General features: G+C 39.6%; 1 protein-coding gene across 4 annotated transcripts in view; it reads left to right on the forward strand.

Annotated features, from left to right (window-relative positions):
• The window catches only part of SLC25A21 (solute carrier family 25 member 21), a 498,283-nt gene that overhangs the window by 450,796 nt on the left and 26,753 nt on the right, over positions 1-20,734 (forward strand). For all 4 annotated transcript variants that reach the window (XM_055361149.1, XM_055361151.1, XM_055361150.2 and 1 more), the window contains 2 exons: positions 1,352-1,459; positions 15,532-15,696. In XM_055361149.1, the coding sequence (XP_055217124.1) occupies positions 1,352-1,459; positions 15,532-15,696 (273 nt within the window). The remainder of the gene's footprint in view (positions 1-1,351; positions 1,460-15,531; positions 15,697-20,734) is intronic.

The following is a 20,734-nucleotide window of genomic DNA, read 5'->3' on the forward strand; positions in this document are numbered from 1 at the left end:
CAATAAGTGCTAGAATTGGACCTAAACCTAGACCTCCTGTCTCTGGATCCTGCCTTTGTGCCTCCCTTTCTAAGGTTACACAACATTCCTTTCTCCCTCCTTCTTCTCTTTTAGAAGATATTCCTTTCTCCCTCTGTCCTCTCCTATTTAGAAGATATTAGAGCCCATTAACAAGAGTTACCTGTTATTTAGTCTTCACTGGTTTTATTCTTCTCTTGGTTGTCTATAGTACTGCCTCTTGTCCTGGAATTGGAGGTTCAGCACTAAATAATTACCTTTTTTCCAGCATCTGTTTTGGAGATTGGGGCTTTATTTCATTTTGTTCTTCTGTCTTGTGTGTGCATGTTTTAATTGCTGTGCTTATTTTTGATGCAGATTTTCTGGAAAACACATAAGCATTCTACCTAGAGGAAAATTCTAGAAAATTGTCCTTTCCTAGTGCAGAAATTCTTAACAGATAGCGAATAAGAACTTGACATACAGTCACCTTTTGATAAGTTTTCTAGATTTTATTTGAGCCTTTCAGAATAACCTAGTCATTTATTTGTCTTTGTCTTTCTTTTCTTCTTTTTCTTCTTCTTTTTTTTTTTATTTTATTTGAGACAGGGTCTCACTCTGTTGCTCAGGCTGCAGTACAGTTGTTCAATCATAGCTCACTGCAGCCTTGAACTCTTAGGCTCGAGTGATCCTCCCACTTCAGCTGCCGAGCAGCTGGGACTGTGGGTGCACATCTAGCCATTTCTGATCTCAGCTTTTAGGTTTAGAAGACTGCGTCAATTGCCGGTGTTTTTTAAAATAGGGAAAAGATGAATAAAAAATAATTTTTGTTTGTTAATAGTCCAGAATAGTGACTCTAAAAACATGAACATAGAGTTAAATGTTTCCAGCTATGTTGTTACCTGAAATTTAGCTTTTTAGAAACATTTTATTTGTGGTTCTGCTCCTTGGATTTCTTATATGCTCAATAAAGGAATTTAAGTAGATGTTTAAGAATGAAGCTCTCCTTTTACAATTCAAATTCTCTTAATTGTTATATGTGCAGATGTTTTAGTATCCACCTTTAAATCAGTAAAACAACCTTGCTCTTTGTTAAAGGAAAGAGTCGTTGATGGGGCTTTGACATTTTATTTTGAAATTGTTAGGATGTGGTTTGTGGCTTCTGTAATTTCTTCTTCATGAATTGTCAGCATCTAATCAAGAACTAAAGCTGTTTAGTAATGGAATATGGTGCATTTATGTAGGTTTCTCCATTCTCTTCATAACGTTCAGCTGCATAGTGTAATGAATAGGATGTTTAACCCCATACACATGATAACTAGTTTTAAAGTATTGACTGATTTAATTTTTCTAGACATTCGCCATTGCTGGATTGGGATCTGGACTAACAGAAGCCATTGTAGTTAACCCTTTTGAGGTAGTGAAAGTTGGCTTGCAAGCAAATCGGAACACATTTGCAGAGGTAACCATTTAATGTTTTTCTATTGTTAGGGGCATGTAAAAATGTATTTATTTATTTATTTATTTATTTATTTATTTATTTATTTATTTATTTTGGGACAGAGTTTTGCTCTTGTTGCCCAGGCTGGAGTGCAATGGCACAATCTCGGCTCACCGCAACCTCCGTCTCCCGGGTTCAAGCTATTCTCCTGCCTCAGCCTCCCTCGTAGCTGGGATTACAGACATGCACCACCACACCCAGCTAATTTTGTATATTTTTTTTAGAGACAGGGTTTCTCCATGTTGGTCAGGCTGGTCTCGAACTCCTGACCTCAGGTGATCCACCCGCCTTGGCCTCCCAGAGTTCTGGGATTGCAGGCGTGAGCCACCACGCCCAGCCATAAAAACTTATTTTTAATGTGCATGTGAAACAATGGACACAACTTTTATCCACTTATTAAAGGAATAGCAAATCACTGTTAAGGAAATAGCGTAAGAAAAAATCAAATATCTCCTGCAAGTAAAGTGTTAACAAAAATGCACTGAGATCTAATGGACAAACACTTGTTTATTGTCTATTCATTTTTTATTTTAGAGCTCTAATATAATCTGAAGTGAGTTATTTGGAAATATTCTCCCAGCTGCTGGCAAAACTTCTTTTCAGTTGCTCTAGAATGGACTATAGCTAAACCACTGAGGTGATAACATTATTTTGCTTTTAAAAAAAAACTGAGTCATTTTTTTAAAAAATGACCTCACTCCTTTCCCCACTATACCCACCACCCATCCTGGAAGATTCTGATAATCTGTCAAATTTGTCTTTTGGTTGAATCTGAATGAGCACTTGGACAATGACGGGTCTTGACATTTCATCATTGGCACATGACGTATCGTGCAGACAGCATTCCTTGGTGTGTGCTGCCTTCACTTCCTTCCAGTTACCTAAGAATTCCCTTTCAGCTGCCAAATCCAGCTGTTCTTGTTGTATTCTTCTGGGTGCCAGGCACAAGGTAGGAGGAAAACAAGGGGATTGGCATTCCAGGTCCCTTCTTAGCTTTTTAATTTAATTCCACAACTAGGTAGCATGTGGTAGAAATTGGTTTGGAGTATCTGCTGACCTGATCTTTCTGTAGGAAAGTTTCCCTGCCTACTGCATAAGCAGCTGCTAATGGGTGGAGACCCCCTCACTCCCACCCCACTTCCTGCCTGCTGATGCTGCCTGAGAGCTTCCTGGCAGTTTCTCAGGCAGGGGTATGGGGAAGGAGGGGGGCCTTACTCACCTTTAGCTGCCAAGACCTGAGGGGACAGGGTTGGGCTGTTACAGTAGATGGTATCTACTCAGATGAAGTCAATCCTAATTCAGGGGGAATTTTTTTTACATTTCAAAAGATTGTCTTAAATACAGTGATATATAGCATCTTATAAAAAGTTGAAAATCTCTGTATTCTAGTTTTCGTTTCTCTTTATTCTTTCTTGAATAAACGAAAAAGATGGTGAGGAATAGGGGGAGGGGAAAAGAAACATTTTTTAAATGGCTTATTAATATGGAGCATTTAAAACAGTTCCCATGGAATCTGCTTAAGGAAAACTTGGTTTGTAGGACTGGGAGAATTACCAGTTAGAAGAAAATTGCAGAGATCCCTGTCCGGTGTTCCATCTTACCCCTTGGGAAGCTTGTCTTGAAGCAGCAGTGAGTAAGCAAAGGAATAAACAGGACTTGAGTTGCAATTCTTTATCTAGGCAGCATGTAACCACAAGGACTCAAATGGGACAGAGCATCAAGGGGCACTTGCAGGAATGAAAGTCATGAGTTATCAGGGCACCTCGGCTCATGCTAATATTCTTTTTCTCTCCATTGCCCTCAAGGAGGCTCTGCACTGAGGCCAAGTAAGAGCTGCTAATGTTTTGTATGTGCTAATGACTTGCTAGAATGCAATAAACACCCTTCCTGCCCAACAAAAGAATGTGCATGCTTCCAGTTCATCACTTACACAAATGCAGTCGGTGTAAATTATGTATATTTAGCCATTTTTTAAAGCAGGGGCCAGGGGATAGTGGGAGCTTGTTTGGGGTCATTTCTTTTGCATTATCCACTGAACTGGACATTATCAGGTATTTACTTAGAATAAAATCAATTAGATGCATTATAAAATATTTTAAAAGTGACTTTATTTAGAATTTAGCAAAGTAGTGATAACATAGGTAACATGCATCAGCATTTATTTACAGCAACTAGCAGAATTCAGTAGCTGAAATGAGGTGGTGTTTTGATGTGGCACATTATGGGCAATGTTCATCAAATTGAAGCAGTAGGTGCTTTTACTCAACAGACAGTAATGGGATTGTGCCTATTGTAGAAAATGTCTGAGAAAAAGAGATGACGTGATAAGAATAGAACATTCGGATATTGCTGGTCATTTTTGCTAGTATCTTATAGATCTTTTATCTAGGACTCAATAATGCCGAAGCCTTCTTCACTGACTAGCTCCTTTTATCCAACAAGGGGATAGATACCCTTTAGTTAACCTGTGCCTGTGTTGATTTAAGTCAAATATCAGGTATGCTCACCTCGGCATGTGTATGGCCAGGAATACTTCTTTCTTTCTTCACTCTAAGGCTTTGTGGGTTGTTAAGTATAAAAGGGAGATGTAGAGGAAGAGGAAGAAGAGGAGGAAGAGAAGTGGAAGAAGAAAAGAATTAATTTAATGTCCACTGCCTTTAAAGATTTGACTTAAAAAAATTAATCCAAGCATAAAAGTAATGCATATTTATGTTATAAAGCACCAAAATATATATGTATTTCTTAAATACATGTGTATAAGTGCACTAAAAATGATCTAGACTCTAGAGCAGTGCTATCTAATAGAAATATGTGAACCACATTTTTAGTAGCTACATTTAAAAAATAAAAAGAAACAGGTGAAATTAATTTAATAATATATTTTATTTAACCCAGTATATTCATTTTTCTTGACTATTTTTAGAGCAATTTTAGGTGCACAGCAAAACTGAGCAAGAGGTAGAGACTTCCTATGAACCCCATGCCCCCACACATGCATCATCTTCCCCATGATCAACATCCCCCATCAGAGCAGTCCATTTGTTTTAATTGATGAACCTACATTAACAAGTCATTATCACCCAAGTCCATAGTTTACATTAGGGCTCACTCTTGGTGCTGTACCTTCTATGAGTTTGAACAAATGTATAATGACATATATTCACCATTATAGTATCATACAGAGTAATTTCACTGCCCTGAAAATCCTCTGTGTTCTGCCTATTCATCTCTCCCCACCCCACTTAATCCCTGGCAACCACTGATCTTTTTACTGTCTCTATAATTTCTCATTTCAATGTGTAATTGATATAAAAATTATATGAGATATTTGCATTCTTCTTTTATACTAAATTTAAAAATCTGGTGTATATTTTATGTTAACAGCACATCTCAACTAGGACATTTCAGGTGCTCAATGGCCACGTGGGTAGTAACTTCCAACATGTGGGTAGTAACTTTCATATAGGGTAGTTCAGCTCTATAGGAATTCATACTGAAATTCATACCTCTGGAGAGGAGATTGGAATAGAGGAGGAGAAGGCGAGAGTTTAAGAGAAGGGCTTTGTGATGTTGAATGTTTTAACATGAGAATGCATTCATGTTTTGTCTGTGAACATTTACTTTCAAAAGTAATGTATGCTCATCGTAGAAAATTTAGAAAATATAGAACAGTTTAAAGAAAAGTATGTTATCCAAAGGAAATGCTTCTAACGGCTCTGCCAAGATCAAGCCCTGCCTTCAGGGAAGACCTTCTCAACTGATCAGGTGGGAATGACTTGCTGGCCCATCTTGGAGCTCAACCATGCATAATTCAGGTGCCATGATTTCATTTATAGGAGCAGAACTCTTATTTTTTCCTACTCTGTAATTTCTAACAGAGTTTAAACTTTGTTTGCCAATTACTGAAGAGCATATACAATCAGAGCTGTGTAGAACAGGAAGAACAATCTTGTGGGGAGAGACACACCGAAGTTCTCATTACACTTTTTACCATTGTCCAACAGTGTGGCCTTGAATAGCGTACCTGCAGTTCCCTCATTGGTAAAATGGTAGTGATCAGTCCATCTCCTTACAGCAAGGCATCTGTTTAGCGGTTGGAAGCACAAGACCTGGAGGGAGATCTTAGTTATTGACTATGTGACAGCCTCACATTTCCTACCCTGACCCTAGCCCAGTTTCCTCATTTGTTAGGAAAAAATAATAGTAATAGCCATGTCAAACAGTCAAATGAGGGTTAAATGAGACTATATAAAGCTCCTCAGTATGGCCTGGCATGCAGTGATGGTTCAGTGAATGTTAGTCATTATTATTACAACATGATTGTTATGAGAATTTTAATGTGTTAATATATGCAAAGGTCTTAACACGGAGCCTGGCAAATGGTAGGCATTCAGCCAATGATAACTATTTCTAGATGCAAGGTGATCTTACAAATGCGTAAGTTTAAGTAGAGACAGATTTATTTTGAGATATTGCCCCAATTAATATTGAGCAGTCACAGCTGACTCCAGTTGTGGGCACCAACACAGCTCACTGAGCAAGGGTCTTCTCCCTCAGTGTGCCTTAGGTCATTATCAGATGCCACTGCCATCCATTCAGCCTGAATTCCTTATCAAGGCTTATGGACTGGCAGCCTGCTTACAGTGCCTGTTGATAAGGTCTTTAAACTCAGATAAGGGCCCATTATCATAAATAGCAGTAGCTGGATATCTGTTTACTGTAAATAACTAGCACTTAGCAGCAGAAGTTAGAGATGAAACAAAACATTTGAGGCCACTTTGGGAAGAATTCTACCACAATCAAGAGATTTCTTCCTCTGGAATAGCTGTATAAAGTTAACATGAATTCTCAATTAAGCCTTCTTAATCACTTCACATGGAAGGTTATGAACTAAGCTCATTTTCAGCCTTTTCAGTCAGCTCCTAGTTGTGGTAGAACACCAAATGAATGGGCTACATGCAGAATGGCCAACTGGCTTGACAACACCTTTAAGAAAAGCAGAGCAGGTACCCCGTAGATGCTTATTTTACAGATAGGTAGCTCTTGTCCTGCCAATTGGGAGAATTTCTCAGGCAGCATGTCTGCTGTTCAACCTGTCTACCCTAATGTCTTGGACATAAACCACCATGGTGTTCTACACAGCGTATTTTGGGTTTTCCTATTTCTTCAGCCTAAGGTGGTGAGTCCGTGGGGTCTTTTAGACATGAAATTTCCAAACAACTTCCAGCAAGAAGTTGCTGCAGCTGAGAGGGGCACTGCAGCAGAGGACAGTCGAGGACAACAGTAGCCAATATGATACTTAATATAATACTGAAAGTCTTCTGGGTAAGGGGAGAGACAGCGATGGAACAAAGGAACTGCTACAGTTCCAGGTGCAGAGAGCATGGTCTAGAAGAAGGTGTGGGCGGGCTGTAGGTGGATGTCCCTTTGGCCATGTGGGGTGGGCCTGGCTGGCAGAGGGCCAGAATGGTGCCCTCTGAAGCACAGGGTCCAGATCAAGGGCCCCTGTAGCCGGGATCCAAGTGCAGCACGGCACAGAGCTGAAGTTCCTTCTGTTAGGTTCATGGCAGCCGAATAATAGGAACTGGAGTCCTGGAGCTGCAAGTGGAGTTCCCATCAAGAACGACAGGTACTGTGCATGCTCCAGCTGCCCCGGGCTCTCCTCTCTGATCCTGTACCCAGTCAGAAGTATGTTACCCACAAAATACGCCTCCTGCCCAGTTTAGCCATAAACTGTTTTTTAAAAATGTGAATTTAAAATGTGGTGAATTTAGTTCCTGATACTGCCCTCATATACTTCCAACTTATGTATAAAATATTTTAATAGGTGTGCTTGTCTTGCCTACACTTCTTAAATTACCACCATATTAGTCAAAGATTATAATCCTTGCCACACTTCCTCCAACTCTAATACCAGTGTCTTGGCCAGTATCTTAAACTTCACAGTGAATAAAGAAAACCAGTCTGTAATTTAAATATGCTTGACCTTCTGTGGGGAGCAAAGTAATCATAGCTTTGTCATGCTCTGGTTTGGTTCACTGGGTGTAAAAACATGTGTGGATAAAATTGGGATAGACCCAAATTTCCCCCCATCCTTCAAACTAAACCCAGGCAAAGAGTTGTTCTGATCTGTTGTCTCTTTGGCTTGGGACTAAGCTTGCCCAAGGATTTCCCTATTGGAGATGGTTTGCATACCCAGTCTTGCCAATGTGACTTTGTAGCTTGCTGTCCTTACAGGACCTCCCCAAACTGGGTGCATTGGTTTTTATCTGTATATTTATAAGAACTGGAAGTCCCCTATCAGTTGTGCTAAGGCAAGTGATGTTTGGCTGGCATGCTCTCTGCTAGCCTGGAAAATGTGAATTTCTCCCCAGAAGCAAAATCTTGTATGAATTGTTTCCCAGTTTTCCTCTCCACTTTGAAATCTACTTCAAAGTTATTATTTGGCTAAAGGGTTATGTTTTCCTTCCCTTGAGGTCTATAGGATTTGCCTCTGATGTGTGGCTGGGGCACAGGTTTTCCTTCTACTCTGTCATTTTTTATCTACGTTACATGTGAACATAATCATTCTCACCCCAAATATGAACCTAAACCTATAGGAAACTGTAAAAGCCTGTTTTACCTCCTTTTCTTCTTTAAAGATGTTCAGCCCAAAAAAGAAATAATTAGTGTTCTATCTTGCTCTGATTATAATTTTAAGGATCAACAAACAGATAGCAAATGTGTAACTGATGGGAAAATCTTTAAAGATAGGGATTTTTAAAAAAATTAGCTCAGGGTTTGGTTCTAGTTTGGGATAACACCAATAAATATAGTTCTACACACTTTATCCTGGGAACTTAATAATCTAATAGAGACCAGTTAGATCGTGTATGATATCACAAAGCTTAGTATGTTCTCCATAGAAAATCAACAAATGTTTAAACTTATATTACATAGAGTCAACTTTATGTTGATAAAAGTAAATTGAAGGGCTGTATTTTGTGATCATCTCTTTTGAGAGAGAGAGAAGTTGAGTTATACAGAGAGTGAGCGTGTGGCTCTGTTTACAGATAGTGGGAGAAGCCAGCTTCAAGGGCATGTCAACATTCATGATGATGTATTGGGTTAAGTTCAAATTTTTCCTGCATTACTGTGTAAAACACTGTCTGGCAACAATTCAGGACAGAAATTATTTCTTTCCAGTCTATGATTCCTGTGGGCAGAAAAGAAAATTATGCATATGAATCCATTCCTATAGTTATCTTTCAATAATATCTAAAGCAGCAGCCAAGTTGTCTCTCTATTATCATTTATAGAAAATAGACTTGTCTTCCATTCAACTGTGCCAGGAACCCTAGATTTTTGTTTTCAGAATCAAGACTTTGAAATAATGATAATAGCTACCATTTACAGAATATCTACTATATATCAGACACTCTGCAAGTTGCCTTATGTGAGTTTTTCCCTTTATTTGATTTTTAAAAATATTTATATAATTTTGTAAATTATTAACATAATACTTCTTTAACAAATCAAGTAAGACAGAGCTATATAAAGAAAATTAGTTGATTTTTGCCAACATCTCCCTCTAACCCTATCCCACTGGTCGCCACTGTGAACCCTTCCATTTTTCCTGATGCTCACACTCAGTTGATATTTCAAATCCTCTCTTTATAAGGTTGGTGGCTTTATCCACATTTTATAAGGTAGAGAAAATAAAGCCCAAAAAAGTTAGCTCTAAGAAACTGAACACTAACATAGATGTCTCTTTCTAGTCAACCACACTGTTTTCATTGGGATAAAGAAATCTAGATAATTAAGAAGCTCAAGGGAAAAGCAAAAGGAAGTGTTTATGAGACCATGAAGAAGCAACACCTCCTCTTTGTTGCCAGTCTTTCCTGAGTCGTAACCCATGTGGCCACAGCACTGTCACCTTCCTTCCTCCCAGCTCTGCCATTGGTGCAAGGGCAAGGCACAGCATGAGCATCTCATCACCTGCAGGGTGCCGTGCTCCTCCAGGGCTGGCTATTGAATAGCAATTTGATATTGACATAGCTTTGTGGTTCGGTATCTGGGAGGGGTTTTTGATAGCAAATTCTTCTCCACTCACCGGTTGTTTGCAAATAGACCTGTTCATACAACGTACACTCTGGATAGACTCTAATTATATCTGGGTATCTTTTTTGTTCATAATCATGCCCTATTAAAACAAACTGTAATGATTAATTTGTGAAATATCTAAGCTAAAAGAACTATAAATGTGGACTTTTTAAGCCTGATTCTTCTCCTTTCACTTACATTTTGTTCTCAAATAAAAGGAAGGTTTTTCTTTGATTTTTAAATTTTTCAAATGTATGAAAATGCTTCAAGACCTCATTTGAGTAATGAAAACTATGGATGATTTTCATTTCCTGAAGAACAAGCATATTTTCCTACCTTGGTGGAGCAACTGGGTCCCCTCTTTTTAAACAAAGCAGTGTTTTTCTGAAGGCCCAGATATGGACACTCAGTCCATTGTGTAGTCTCATCCGGTTTGCTTTCCAGCTATGTGATGAAATCCGGTGCAACACCCGTATTCCATTGGCTTTCAAATGCAACCTGTTCACCTTTCCATAGGAATGCACGTGGAGCGTGCTTTCTTTTGACATGCTGTGCCTAGAACTCTTCTTTGGCCTTAGAGATGGAGGAAATCCACTGACACACCCAAGCCTGTACCCACTGGCCATACTCTGACTGGTATTTACCCAGGGAACAATGCCTGCTGCCTAAAATCCTGCCTGTGATCTCATGAGCTAATCAGAGCCAGGTATCGTCGGTAGTCAGATGGAAGAACTCCAGAAAAAATAGTTCGGGCTGCCACAGGTCATCTCAGTGATTCGTTGGTAGTACTGGGCTCTCAGAAAGTAAGGACTCAGTGCCCCAGAGTGGTGCCTGGGAGCTTCATTTACACCAAGGATCTTCTCTCTCTCTTTTTAACATTTTTTGTATTTTAAAATATATTTTATTAGATATATTTGAGGTTTACAACATGGTGTTACAGGATACAGACAGTAAAATGGTTACTATAGAAAAGCAGATTAACATATGTATCATCTCACATAGTGACTATTTTTGTGTGTGGCAAGAGCAGCTAAAATTTACTTATTTAACAAAAATCCCTAAAACAGTACAACACAATTTTATTAACTCTAGTCCTCATGTTGGACATTAGATCTCTAGGCTTGTTCATCCTGATGACGCTTTGCACTCTTCCACCTACATCTCCCCACCTCTCCCCGCTCCTCGCATCACCCCTGGTAACCACTGTTTTATTCTATCTACATGTATATTTGACCTTTTTTGTTTTGGATTCTACATATAAGTGATCATATGATATTTTTCTTTCAGTGTTTTGCTTATTTCACTTAGGATCTGCTTATTTATTTATTTATTTATTTATTATTTTTGAGACAGAGTCTCACTCTGTCTCCCAGGCTGGAGTGCAGTGGCACGATCTCTGCTCAATGTAACCTCCACCTCCTGGGTTCAAGGGATTCTTCTGCCTCAGCCTCCCAAGTAGCTGGGACTACAGGCCCGCACCACCATGCCCAGCTACTTTTTGTATTATTAATAGAGACAGGGTTTCACCACATTGGCCAGCTAGTCTCGCACTCCTGACCTCATGATGCATACTCCTTGGCCTCCCAAAGTGCTGGGATTACAGGCATGAGCTGCTGTGCCCAGCCAAGGATCTGCTTTTTTAATTAAACCTCTTAATAACTTTTTAAACAGAAATTTGATTCCATTTCCCATAACCATTATAGAATACTCTCATAGGTAAATATAAAAATTATCAGCATATCCCTTCATGTAAAAATTAAAGCAAAAAATATTTGTTAAGTCTCATCCCAATCCACTTATTCTTCCATGCTTTTCAGATTGGGTGCAGTCAATGAAGGTACAACCAGGAAAGTTACAGTGCAATTTGGCCCACAATTGGTAACTAAATATGAAAATTGGAGTGAATCTAAATAATAAAAGGAAACTGAGCTAGTGGGTGACCTGCTGGATTAGATAGTATTGGAATCATTTGGCTGATGATGCTAATCAGTTACCATTTTGTTTTTAAATGGAAGCCCCATAATCAAATAAGTTTAGTAAAATTCCATGTGTTTACAGAGATCTAGTCAAAATTATTCTATATTTTCCTATTTAAGCATCCTAGTGGAAGTCATGTTTTGCCTTTCTAATTAAATATTTGCTTACATATATGTGAAACAATGTCCCTGAATGAAGAAAGAAAACACACTATCATACTATTACTTCTTATTTTTATAGGCAATTGAGTTCCGGTTTTTTTTATCCCAAGGCCTCCATTTGCCAGAAAAAATATATTTGTACTATTATGCATCTGTTACTTACATCAGTTGGATTGTCAAACTCTGAAACTCTTATTACCTATGTACAATAAGAATGAGTGTGTAAAGAACAACATTGGATTAGATGCAGTATTCTGCTTAAGCCATTTATCAGTAGCATTTTTTCTTAGGCATGTTGCCTAACAGTCTTTGGTTTCCTCACCTGAAAAATGAGATATACCAGCTGCCCACATTACAAGGTTGCTGAGAGAAGCAATCAGATATGTTAGGATGGCAGAACCACCAAGAGTGTAAAAGTACAGATTTGGAGTCCAAGGAACCTCAGTTGGAACTCTGTTGTTACCACTTACTCTGTAATCTTGGGTAAGTAACTTAACTTCTAAGTCTTAGTTTCCTTATCTGCCAAATAGGGATCATGATAAGACATATCTCACACAATTACTGAGAGGATTAAATGACACCAAAAAGTACTGAGCACATATGATAATGGCTAAAGGTGTTGAGCACTTCCTGTGTTCCAGCTACCTGATCACGTATACAAATGTGTTTTCTAGGCTGGAAAGCCATATAGAGGGGGAAGCCCAATTCATGTGCTTTTCCATTGCCAGCCTTTCTTCCCGTATGGCCTTACTTCTACAGCCCACAGACTTGCCATATGCAGAGATCTTAGCCAGGTTACTCACATTGAGGGATAAGGAAGAGGCCAATTTATAGGATTTACTGCTCCAGAGAGGAAAGCTCCTGGGTGAGGCACTATACCTGGAACAAGATCTCTACCCCAAGCATTGAATTTGGTTGGGTCTCAGAGGAAGCAGAACTGTTATCTTGCATTCTGCATGCATTTCTGGTGGACTTTATCACAAAGTTCTGGGACTCTGGGAAAAGGAAAGGACAGCCAGAAGGAATGAAGAAAAAAAGAAGCTTTCTCTCCCTCAAATCAGATTCCAGCTTTTGGTTGCCACTGCCTTCAACTAACAGATAAATCACCTGTCATTTTATTGTTATAACTATTTTTATGGTTGTCAGCATAATTGCCGTTATTGTTAACACCTAAATGTATAGTGAATGCTTAGAATGGACTAAGTTGTTTACAATGGACTAAGTTCATTGACTTCTTTCAACAATCTCAACAATCCTGTGAGGAAGATTTTTTTTTCTTTTTTTTTTGAGGTAGGGTCTTGCTTTCACTCTGTCATCCAGGCTGGAGCCTGTCACTATGCAGTAACAGGATAACAGTTCCCTGCAGCCTCACCTTCCAGGCCTCAAGTGATCCTCCTGCGTCAGCCTCCTTAGTCAGCCTCCTGAGTAACTGGGATCACAGGCTTGCCACAGCGCCTGGCTAATTTTTTAATTTTTTGTAGAGACTGGGGTCTTACTATGTTGCTCACGCTGGTCTTGAACTCCTGGGCTCAAGCACTCCTCCTGCCTCCGCCTCCCAAAATGCTGAGATCACAGGTTTGAGCCACTGCAGAAGCCACTGACCTCAGGAAGATTCTATCATTATCCTTATTTAGAAATTTAGAAATTAATAAAGTGAGAATTAATCAGAGAGGATAAAATACTTGCCAAAGTAGCAAGTCGTATTGTTGAGACTCAAACTTGGAACTGTCTAGCTCTGAGCTCCTATTTCCAATTACTATGCTACTCTCCAATTAATTACTGACAACTAGAGTCCAAACTCAACAAAGCACTTGAGTTTAAAATGATGCATTACATTTGTTTATACACACACAGCACCCAAGCCAGTGAAAATCAGGAAACAGACAATTAGCAAATGCCACTTGAATATTTGTCAGCTCTCACCAAGATCTAGGAGAAATCTTCTCTTTTCAAGATGATGAGAAAGATGCTATCCAAATTAATCCTTAGTTTAGTCATCCTAATTCTAATGACTTAGCAAACTAAGATTTTTAAACAATAGAAACATCTTTATACCCATGTTTTTAGGGAAAGCCATTGTCATTTGCACTTTATTTTAGAGCCATTGGTTTCTCTGCTGCTCTAAAACTTAGATGGCCTCGGAGCTCCTCCTCCCTCATGCCCTCAAGACCTCGGAGGAGTGAGGATGGAGAAAAGGTTTAGGTTGGGTGCAGGGAGAACCTGTGTTAGTCAGGCAGCCTCACCTCTGTCCTGTTCCTCCCACCCCCAGGAAAGCTGCCCTCTCCTTCCCCCATCTCTAGACTGCCTTCCTTGAAGCAAGATAGCAGTACTTGGGCAGTTTACTCAGCACTTCCAGGGTCTTTCCAACAAAAATGAGTTTCTGCTCAACTTGTCCTATCTCTTTTGAAAACCAAAAAATAATGATTTAGGGGTGAAAGTCAATGTGCTGAAACACAAAAAAATCTCATGTTGTCAAACAGAAAGTAAACTTTAACCTTCAGAAAATTTTTTGGTTTTCCTGTATGATATGTCGTATTGTTTTAAGATGTATTCTAACATGGTTTTTTCATATTACAAAGGAGGGTTTTCTTAAGCTTATTGTAATTGATTGTAATTAGTTCCCTTAAATTAATGGATGAAGTTGAGTGTAGAATTGTAGCTAAGAGTCTTCAAAACCTTTATCAGCAAAAACTATAGGATTTACTATATAAACAAGCTCATTTAAATGTTTCACATTAATTACATAGCTATTATAAATGCAGATTGGAAGAAAAGCCTTGATGGGATTTGTTCTGTTCTATTCTGCTGATGTAGCCTTAATTGCACATGATAAGAAAATACTTTTAGTCTGAAAGTGTGCCAGACTGCCACAACCACGCTAACAACCTGCTTTAGTGAAATATCAAACAAATGTCATGTCAGTGTGTGCCTCATGGGTGGAAAAAAAAAAACGCTGAACAGTTTCCCCTGTTAACTATTCGGTGAAAATATGAGAGAGATATCTTTTGTACAGTGCCTTCAAAAAAGAAACCACTCATACATTTTTTTAAAACCCATGTGAATTGTAATTGTATTGTAATGAATTGTAAATCTCAGGGTAACAGCAGTGAGCTCTTCAGCCAGACTGGATTCTAGCAGTCAGGACATTTCAGCCTTGGGTAATCAATCAGGGGACTGGAAAGGAGTAATTTCAGGTGGTAACCGAGTACTCCCAACACCATTTATGTATAATTTATCACAGCAGTGATACGCACACTGATTGCATATCTGCTTGAGGACGTGTACAATCAACAGCTATTTATTTATGGCCAATTTATAACATAGTGCCAGGTTCAACCATTGAGGCAATTGAATCACAACTGTAACATTAGCTTTAGAAAAACATAATTAGAAAGGTAAATACACTGGATTCAGGAGCCAAATATAAATTCCTTTTGGATAATGTATAGTTATGGATTACCAAAATATCTATATGGTTAATCTCCTTCATTAGTGTGAATAATCCAGAATTGGATGTAATTACTTACGTGTTGAAAGTGATGATAGTTATTATATAACATCAGTTTCACTAATCCTATCAAAATCGTTTGTTCTTTGCCAACAATCTTTTCTATAAAGCCTGTTTTTATGCATGCAATTTTGTTTGCTTCTTGGGTTTGCTGATTTTGAAAAACACAGATCTAGGCATGATTATTCATATCTGGGGGAAAAAAGTCCCTAATAATTCTGGCTTGAAGGGAAGTTAATACGGTAATTTACTGTATTCCACAGTCCCAAAGATGATCATTCTGGCTTTGCTTCTCTCTTCTGCAGCAACCATCCACTGTGGGTTATGCAAGACAAATCATTAAGAAGGAAGGCTGGGGACTCCAGGGCCTCAACAAAGGATTAACTGCAACTTTGGGACGACATGGAGTTTTCAACATGGTTTATTTTGGCTTCTACTACAATGTCAAAAACATGATTCCTGTCAATAAGGTAACTATTTAATAAATTAAAATCCTGGAGGAAAAATCCTATCAGTGATGATAGCTCCGTTTGTAGAATGTTTATCCTGTCCTGGTCACTGTGCTGGACACCTACATCTATTATCTAATTTGATCCTTACATCTGCATTGAGTGCTGTTATCCCTGTTTCAAATCCAGAAGTGGAGTCTTAGATCAAGGAAATTGCCCAGGCTCACATAGTAAACAGTAAAGTTGAGGACTGAACCCAAGTCTGACACCAAAATTTATCTTCTTGAAGAAGCTATTTTTACACCTGAGTGCTTTCCCTTTATTACTAAAAGGAATTTCTAGAAACTATGTTATTACTTAATTTTTATCTCAGGAGCATAACTTTCTCAAGAAAGTTGAAAGCTTTGTGTTTTAAAAAACTGTTGAACTCACAAGGAAAAATCGTTGGCCTAAAATTTAAATTTCACCTGGATATTAATTTTTAATCTAGGTTAATTAGGGTAGTTAGTCAATCAATTCTTCTAGAATCATTTGCTTTTAAGGCAAAATAACAATGATGATAATTATTATCATCATCTTCAATATTATTATTGTGAAATGATAGTTTATAGGCTGGGTGCAGTGGCTCATGCCTGTAACCCCAGCACTTTGAGAGGCAAAGGCAGGAGGATTGCTTGACGCCAGGAGTTTTGAAACCAGCCTGGGCAACACAATGGGACCTCTCTCTACAAAAAATTAAAAAATTAACCAGGCATGATGGTGTGCACTTATAGCGAAGCTACTCGGGAGGCTGAGGTGGGAGGAGCACTTGAGCCCAGGAGTTCAAGACTGCAGTGAGCTATGATTGCGCCACTGCACTCCAGCCTGGCAACAGAGTAAGACCCTGTTTCTTTCATTTTCTTTCTTTCTTTCTTTTTTTTTCCTGTTTCCTTTTTTATTTTTCTTTTCTTTTTTTTTTCTTGGAGACAGAGTTTCACTCTTGTCACCCAGGCTGGAGTACAATGGTGCAATCTCAGTTCACTGCAACCTCCGCCTCCGGAGTTCAAGCAATTCTCCTGCACCAGCCTCCTGAGTGGCTGAGATTACAGGTGCCCACCACCACACCCAGCTAATTTTTTTTTTATTTTGGCACCATGATGACCAGGCTGGTCTCAAACTCCTGACCTCAGGCAACCCACCCGCCTCGGCCTCCCAAAGTGCCAGGATTACAGGCATGAGCCACCACGCCCAGCCAAGTAAGACCTTATTTCTAAATAATCATAATAATAACTTTTTTTAATGGTAACTTACAGATGCAAGCAGCCTTTTTCAACGTCTACAATATAAAAGTAGCACAGGATGTGCTTTTAAGCCATAGTATCACAGAATTTTTCCCTACCATCAAATTGCTTGCTTGCAATTAAAACTGCAGTCCTGGATGTACCAGTTGGGGTAACATTTTTCATGAGCAGGCAGTTTCCCTTAGAGGTCCAGTTCTTCATTTTTCTTAGTAGAAAAGTATTGAAGGACTTTTTTTTAAAATCATAAAACTATTTCTAGTATGGCTAACCAGACTCTTCAGTAAAGTTAGTTGTACCCGTCTTTGCCCAGCTATCCCCTATATTCTAGTAAAGGCCAGGACTTTTCTCAAATGACAGCTGAATCTACACCATGTGTTCCACATTAACCACCTGTTGGCATTGCTTCACTTCACCAACCAAAGTTGTTAACCTGGTTTCCCTGTATTTGGAAATCTCATTTATTGAGTAGAAGCTTATGTTTTTTTGGTCTGAAATCCTTGATTGGCCACAGTGTATATAGACCCCCCTAGTGACTGACAATTCTGACTCCAGGGACCCTCAGAGCTCTTATCTTGTCAAGATACAGAAAATGAGTGCAATAAACACTGTGGTTCTGGATGACACGAAGGAGCTCTCAATACACTGAGATTTTTTTAGAGGAACCTGCTAAATAATTTGTAAGGCCCAGAACAGAATGCAAATGCAGAGTCCTTTGTTCAGAAATTATTAAGAATTTCAAGACAGTGACAGTAGAGCATTAAATCAATTATGGGGCTCATCTCTTCTAAATGCAGGCCCCACACGACAGCACTGTCACACACCCGTGAAACCGACTCTGTTTTTCAGACTGTAAGACAACCACTCCACAAAAATACAAAAATTAGCCGGGCATCATGGCACATGCCTGTAATCCCAGCTACTCGGGAGGCTGAGGCAGGAGAATTGCTTGAACTTGGGAGGTGGAGGCTGCAGTGAGCCGAGCTGGCACCATTGCACTCCAGCCTGGGCAACAGAGCGAGCCTCCATCTCAAAAAAACAAAAAAAAAGATTAATCAGATGTATGTATGGTCATATGCTAAAAAAGAAAATCCACAAGCACAAACTTTATTCTACAATTAATCAATACACTTAAGTTATTAAATGTTCTGAATTGTTTAAAAAAAAAACCTGAGCTGGCACAGTGGCTCAAGCCTGTAATCCCAGCACTTCGGGAGGCTGAGTCAGGAGGATTGCTTGAGGCCAAGAGTTGAGACAGGCCTGGGGAACATAGTGAGACCTCATCGCTACAAAAAAAAAAAAAAAAAAAAGTAACGTTAGCCAGGTGTGATTGTGCACATCTGTAGTCCCAACTACTCTGCAGGCTGAGGCAAGAGGATTGCTTGAGGCTAAGAGTTCAAGACCAGCCTGGGCAACTTAGTGAGACCCTGTCTCTACAAAATTTTAAAAATTAGCCAGGTGCAGCCGGGCGCGGTGGCTCACGCTTGTAATCCCAGCACTTTGGGAGGCCGAGGCGGGCGGATCACGAGGTCAGGAGATCGAGACCATCCTGGCTAACACAGTGAAACCCCGTCTCTACTAAAAATAGAAAAAAATTAGCTAGGCGTGATGGCGGGTGCCTGTAGTCCCAGCTACTCGGGAGGCTGAGGCAGGAGAATGGCGTGAACCCGGGAGGCGGAGCTTGCAGTGAGCCGAGATTGCGCCACTGCACTCCCGCCTGGGCCACAGAGCGAGACTTCGTCTCAAAAAAAAAAAAAAAATTAGCCAGGTGCTGTGGTGAGTGCCTGTGGTCCCAGATGCCTGCAAGGCTGAGGTGGAAAGATAGCTTGAGCCTGGAAGGGCAAGACTGCAGTGAACCATGACCATGGCACTGCACTCCAGCCTGCATGACAGGGAAAGATCTTGTTTTAAAAAAAAAATGTTGACATGTGTCTGCCCAATTTTTTGTAATGATATTCAGTGAAATGTCAACCAGCACTCTTCCAAACAAATTATCTATTAGATAGCACTTCCCACATCTAGATTATACTAGTAAATAAGTGATTCATTTATTAATCAGGACTCTGAAAACTATCTCTAAATCTTTAAATAAAAGATACATTTTGTTCATCATAGTTTTATAATTAATTTTTTATGTTGTTATAAGTTTTACCAAGCTGAGAACCTGTGACTAGAATACCTCATTTCCTCACTCCCATCCAAAGTATCCTACAGTAGGGAGTTTAGTGAAATATGATTTGTCATTATTTTATTTTATTTTCATTTATTTAGTTAGTTTTTTTGAAACAGTGTTTCACTGGAGCCTCCACCTCTTGGGCTCAAATGATCCTCCCACCTCAGACTCCTGAGTAGCTGGGACTACAGACATGCGCCACCACACTCAGCTAATTTTTTTATTTTTCTGTAGAAATTGGGATCTCCCTTTGTTGCCCAGGCTAGTCTTGAACTCCTGTGCTTCAGTGATCCTCCCACCTCAGCCTTCCAAAGTGCTGGGATTATGGGCATGAGCAACCATGCCTGGCTTTCATTATTTTAAAAAGTGAAAGTTGAATAAATTCCACTGTAATCTTCTCTGTACAGTAGTGTTGCACCACTGAAGAATGCTAATGCATTGCTTTCTATGTATTTGACTATTAATAATTTTAAGTCACAAACTTCCTTTGACAGTGCTAACATGTGCCATGTGGCTCAGAATTTCATTTCCAAGCTTTAGCCTCCAAGCTAAAAGCACTGATTCCTTTGCCAAATGAATTCTCTATTAGATAGCACTTCCCATGCCCAGATTATACTAGTAAATATATACTAGATTGTACTAGTAAATAAGTGATTCATTTATTAATCAGGACCCCAATTTAATGATCTAGGCACTGGGGCTCCTTAGGTTGGGGGCTGGGAGGAATGCTGTGCGTAAAATGTGGGGTCAACAGGTCTGAGTGTGACTCCTGGCTTTCAGTCATCATTGAACCCATATTTATTGAGTGTCTAACATGTGCCAAGCACCAGGAGATGCAATAATGAGAAGCTGTCCCAGCACTTACAAGGCAATGGAGGTAACAGACAAAAACAAGTAAACAAACAAACTCACATTTAGGAGCGGTAAAGGAGAAATTCCCCCAGTATAAACCTGATGGTCAGGGAAGGGTTCCCTGAGGAAGTGACATTTGAGCTGAAGAATGAGTTAGAAATTAGCAAGGGACAGCAAATGGGCAAAAACATTCCAGACACTGGAACATCTAGCGCAAAGGCTCTAGGAGAGAGAGAGCTGGGTACCTTGGAGAAAATGAAAAATAGCCCAAGTGATGGAAGCAAAAAGGTGAAGGCAAGAATGTGGCTAGAGAGACACAAGGGGATCAGATCATACTGGCCCTTGTAGGCCACACTGAGGATTCTTATCTTCATCTAAGATTCTTATCTTCATCATTTGGAAGCTGACAAATGATTTTAAGCAGAGGAACAGCCTGATGACTCTGGTTGCAGTGATGACTCTGGATGGGGTGGGGATGGGAGGGGAAAGGCAGAATGTATGCATGGAAATGATTGCAATACAAAGTGGTGGGGTCTTGGACTATAGCGTCCATGGGGTGGGGGAGACAGGGAGAAGTGGGCTGATTTCAGAAGTATTCCAAAGGCAGAATCTGCAGGATGTGGTGATGGACCGTATGTGCATGTTGAGAAAAGTAGGGGGTTCAGAAGGATGCCTAGGTTTTTGGCTTGAGCAACTGAAACAATTGTGGCACCATTCACTGGGAAAGAAAACAACTGAAAGAGGAATGGGCTTATGG

This window comes from Gorilla gorilla, chromosome 15, assembly GCF_029281585.2.
Source record: "Gorilla gorilla gorilla isolate KB3781 chromosome 15, NHGRI_mGorGor1-v2.1_pri, whole genome shotgun sequence".
NCBI lineage: Eukaryota > Metazoa > Chordata > Mammalia > Primates > Hominidae > Gorilla > Gorilla gorilla.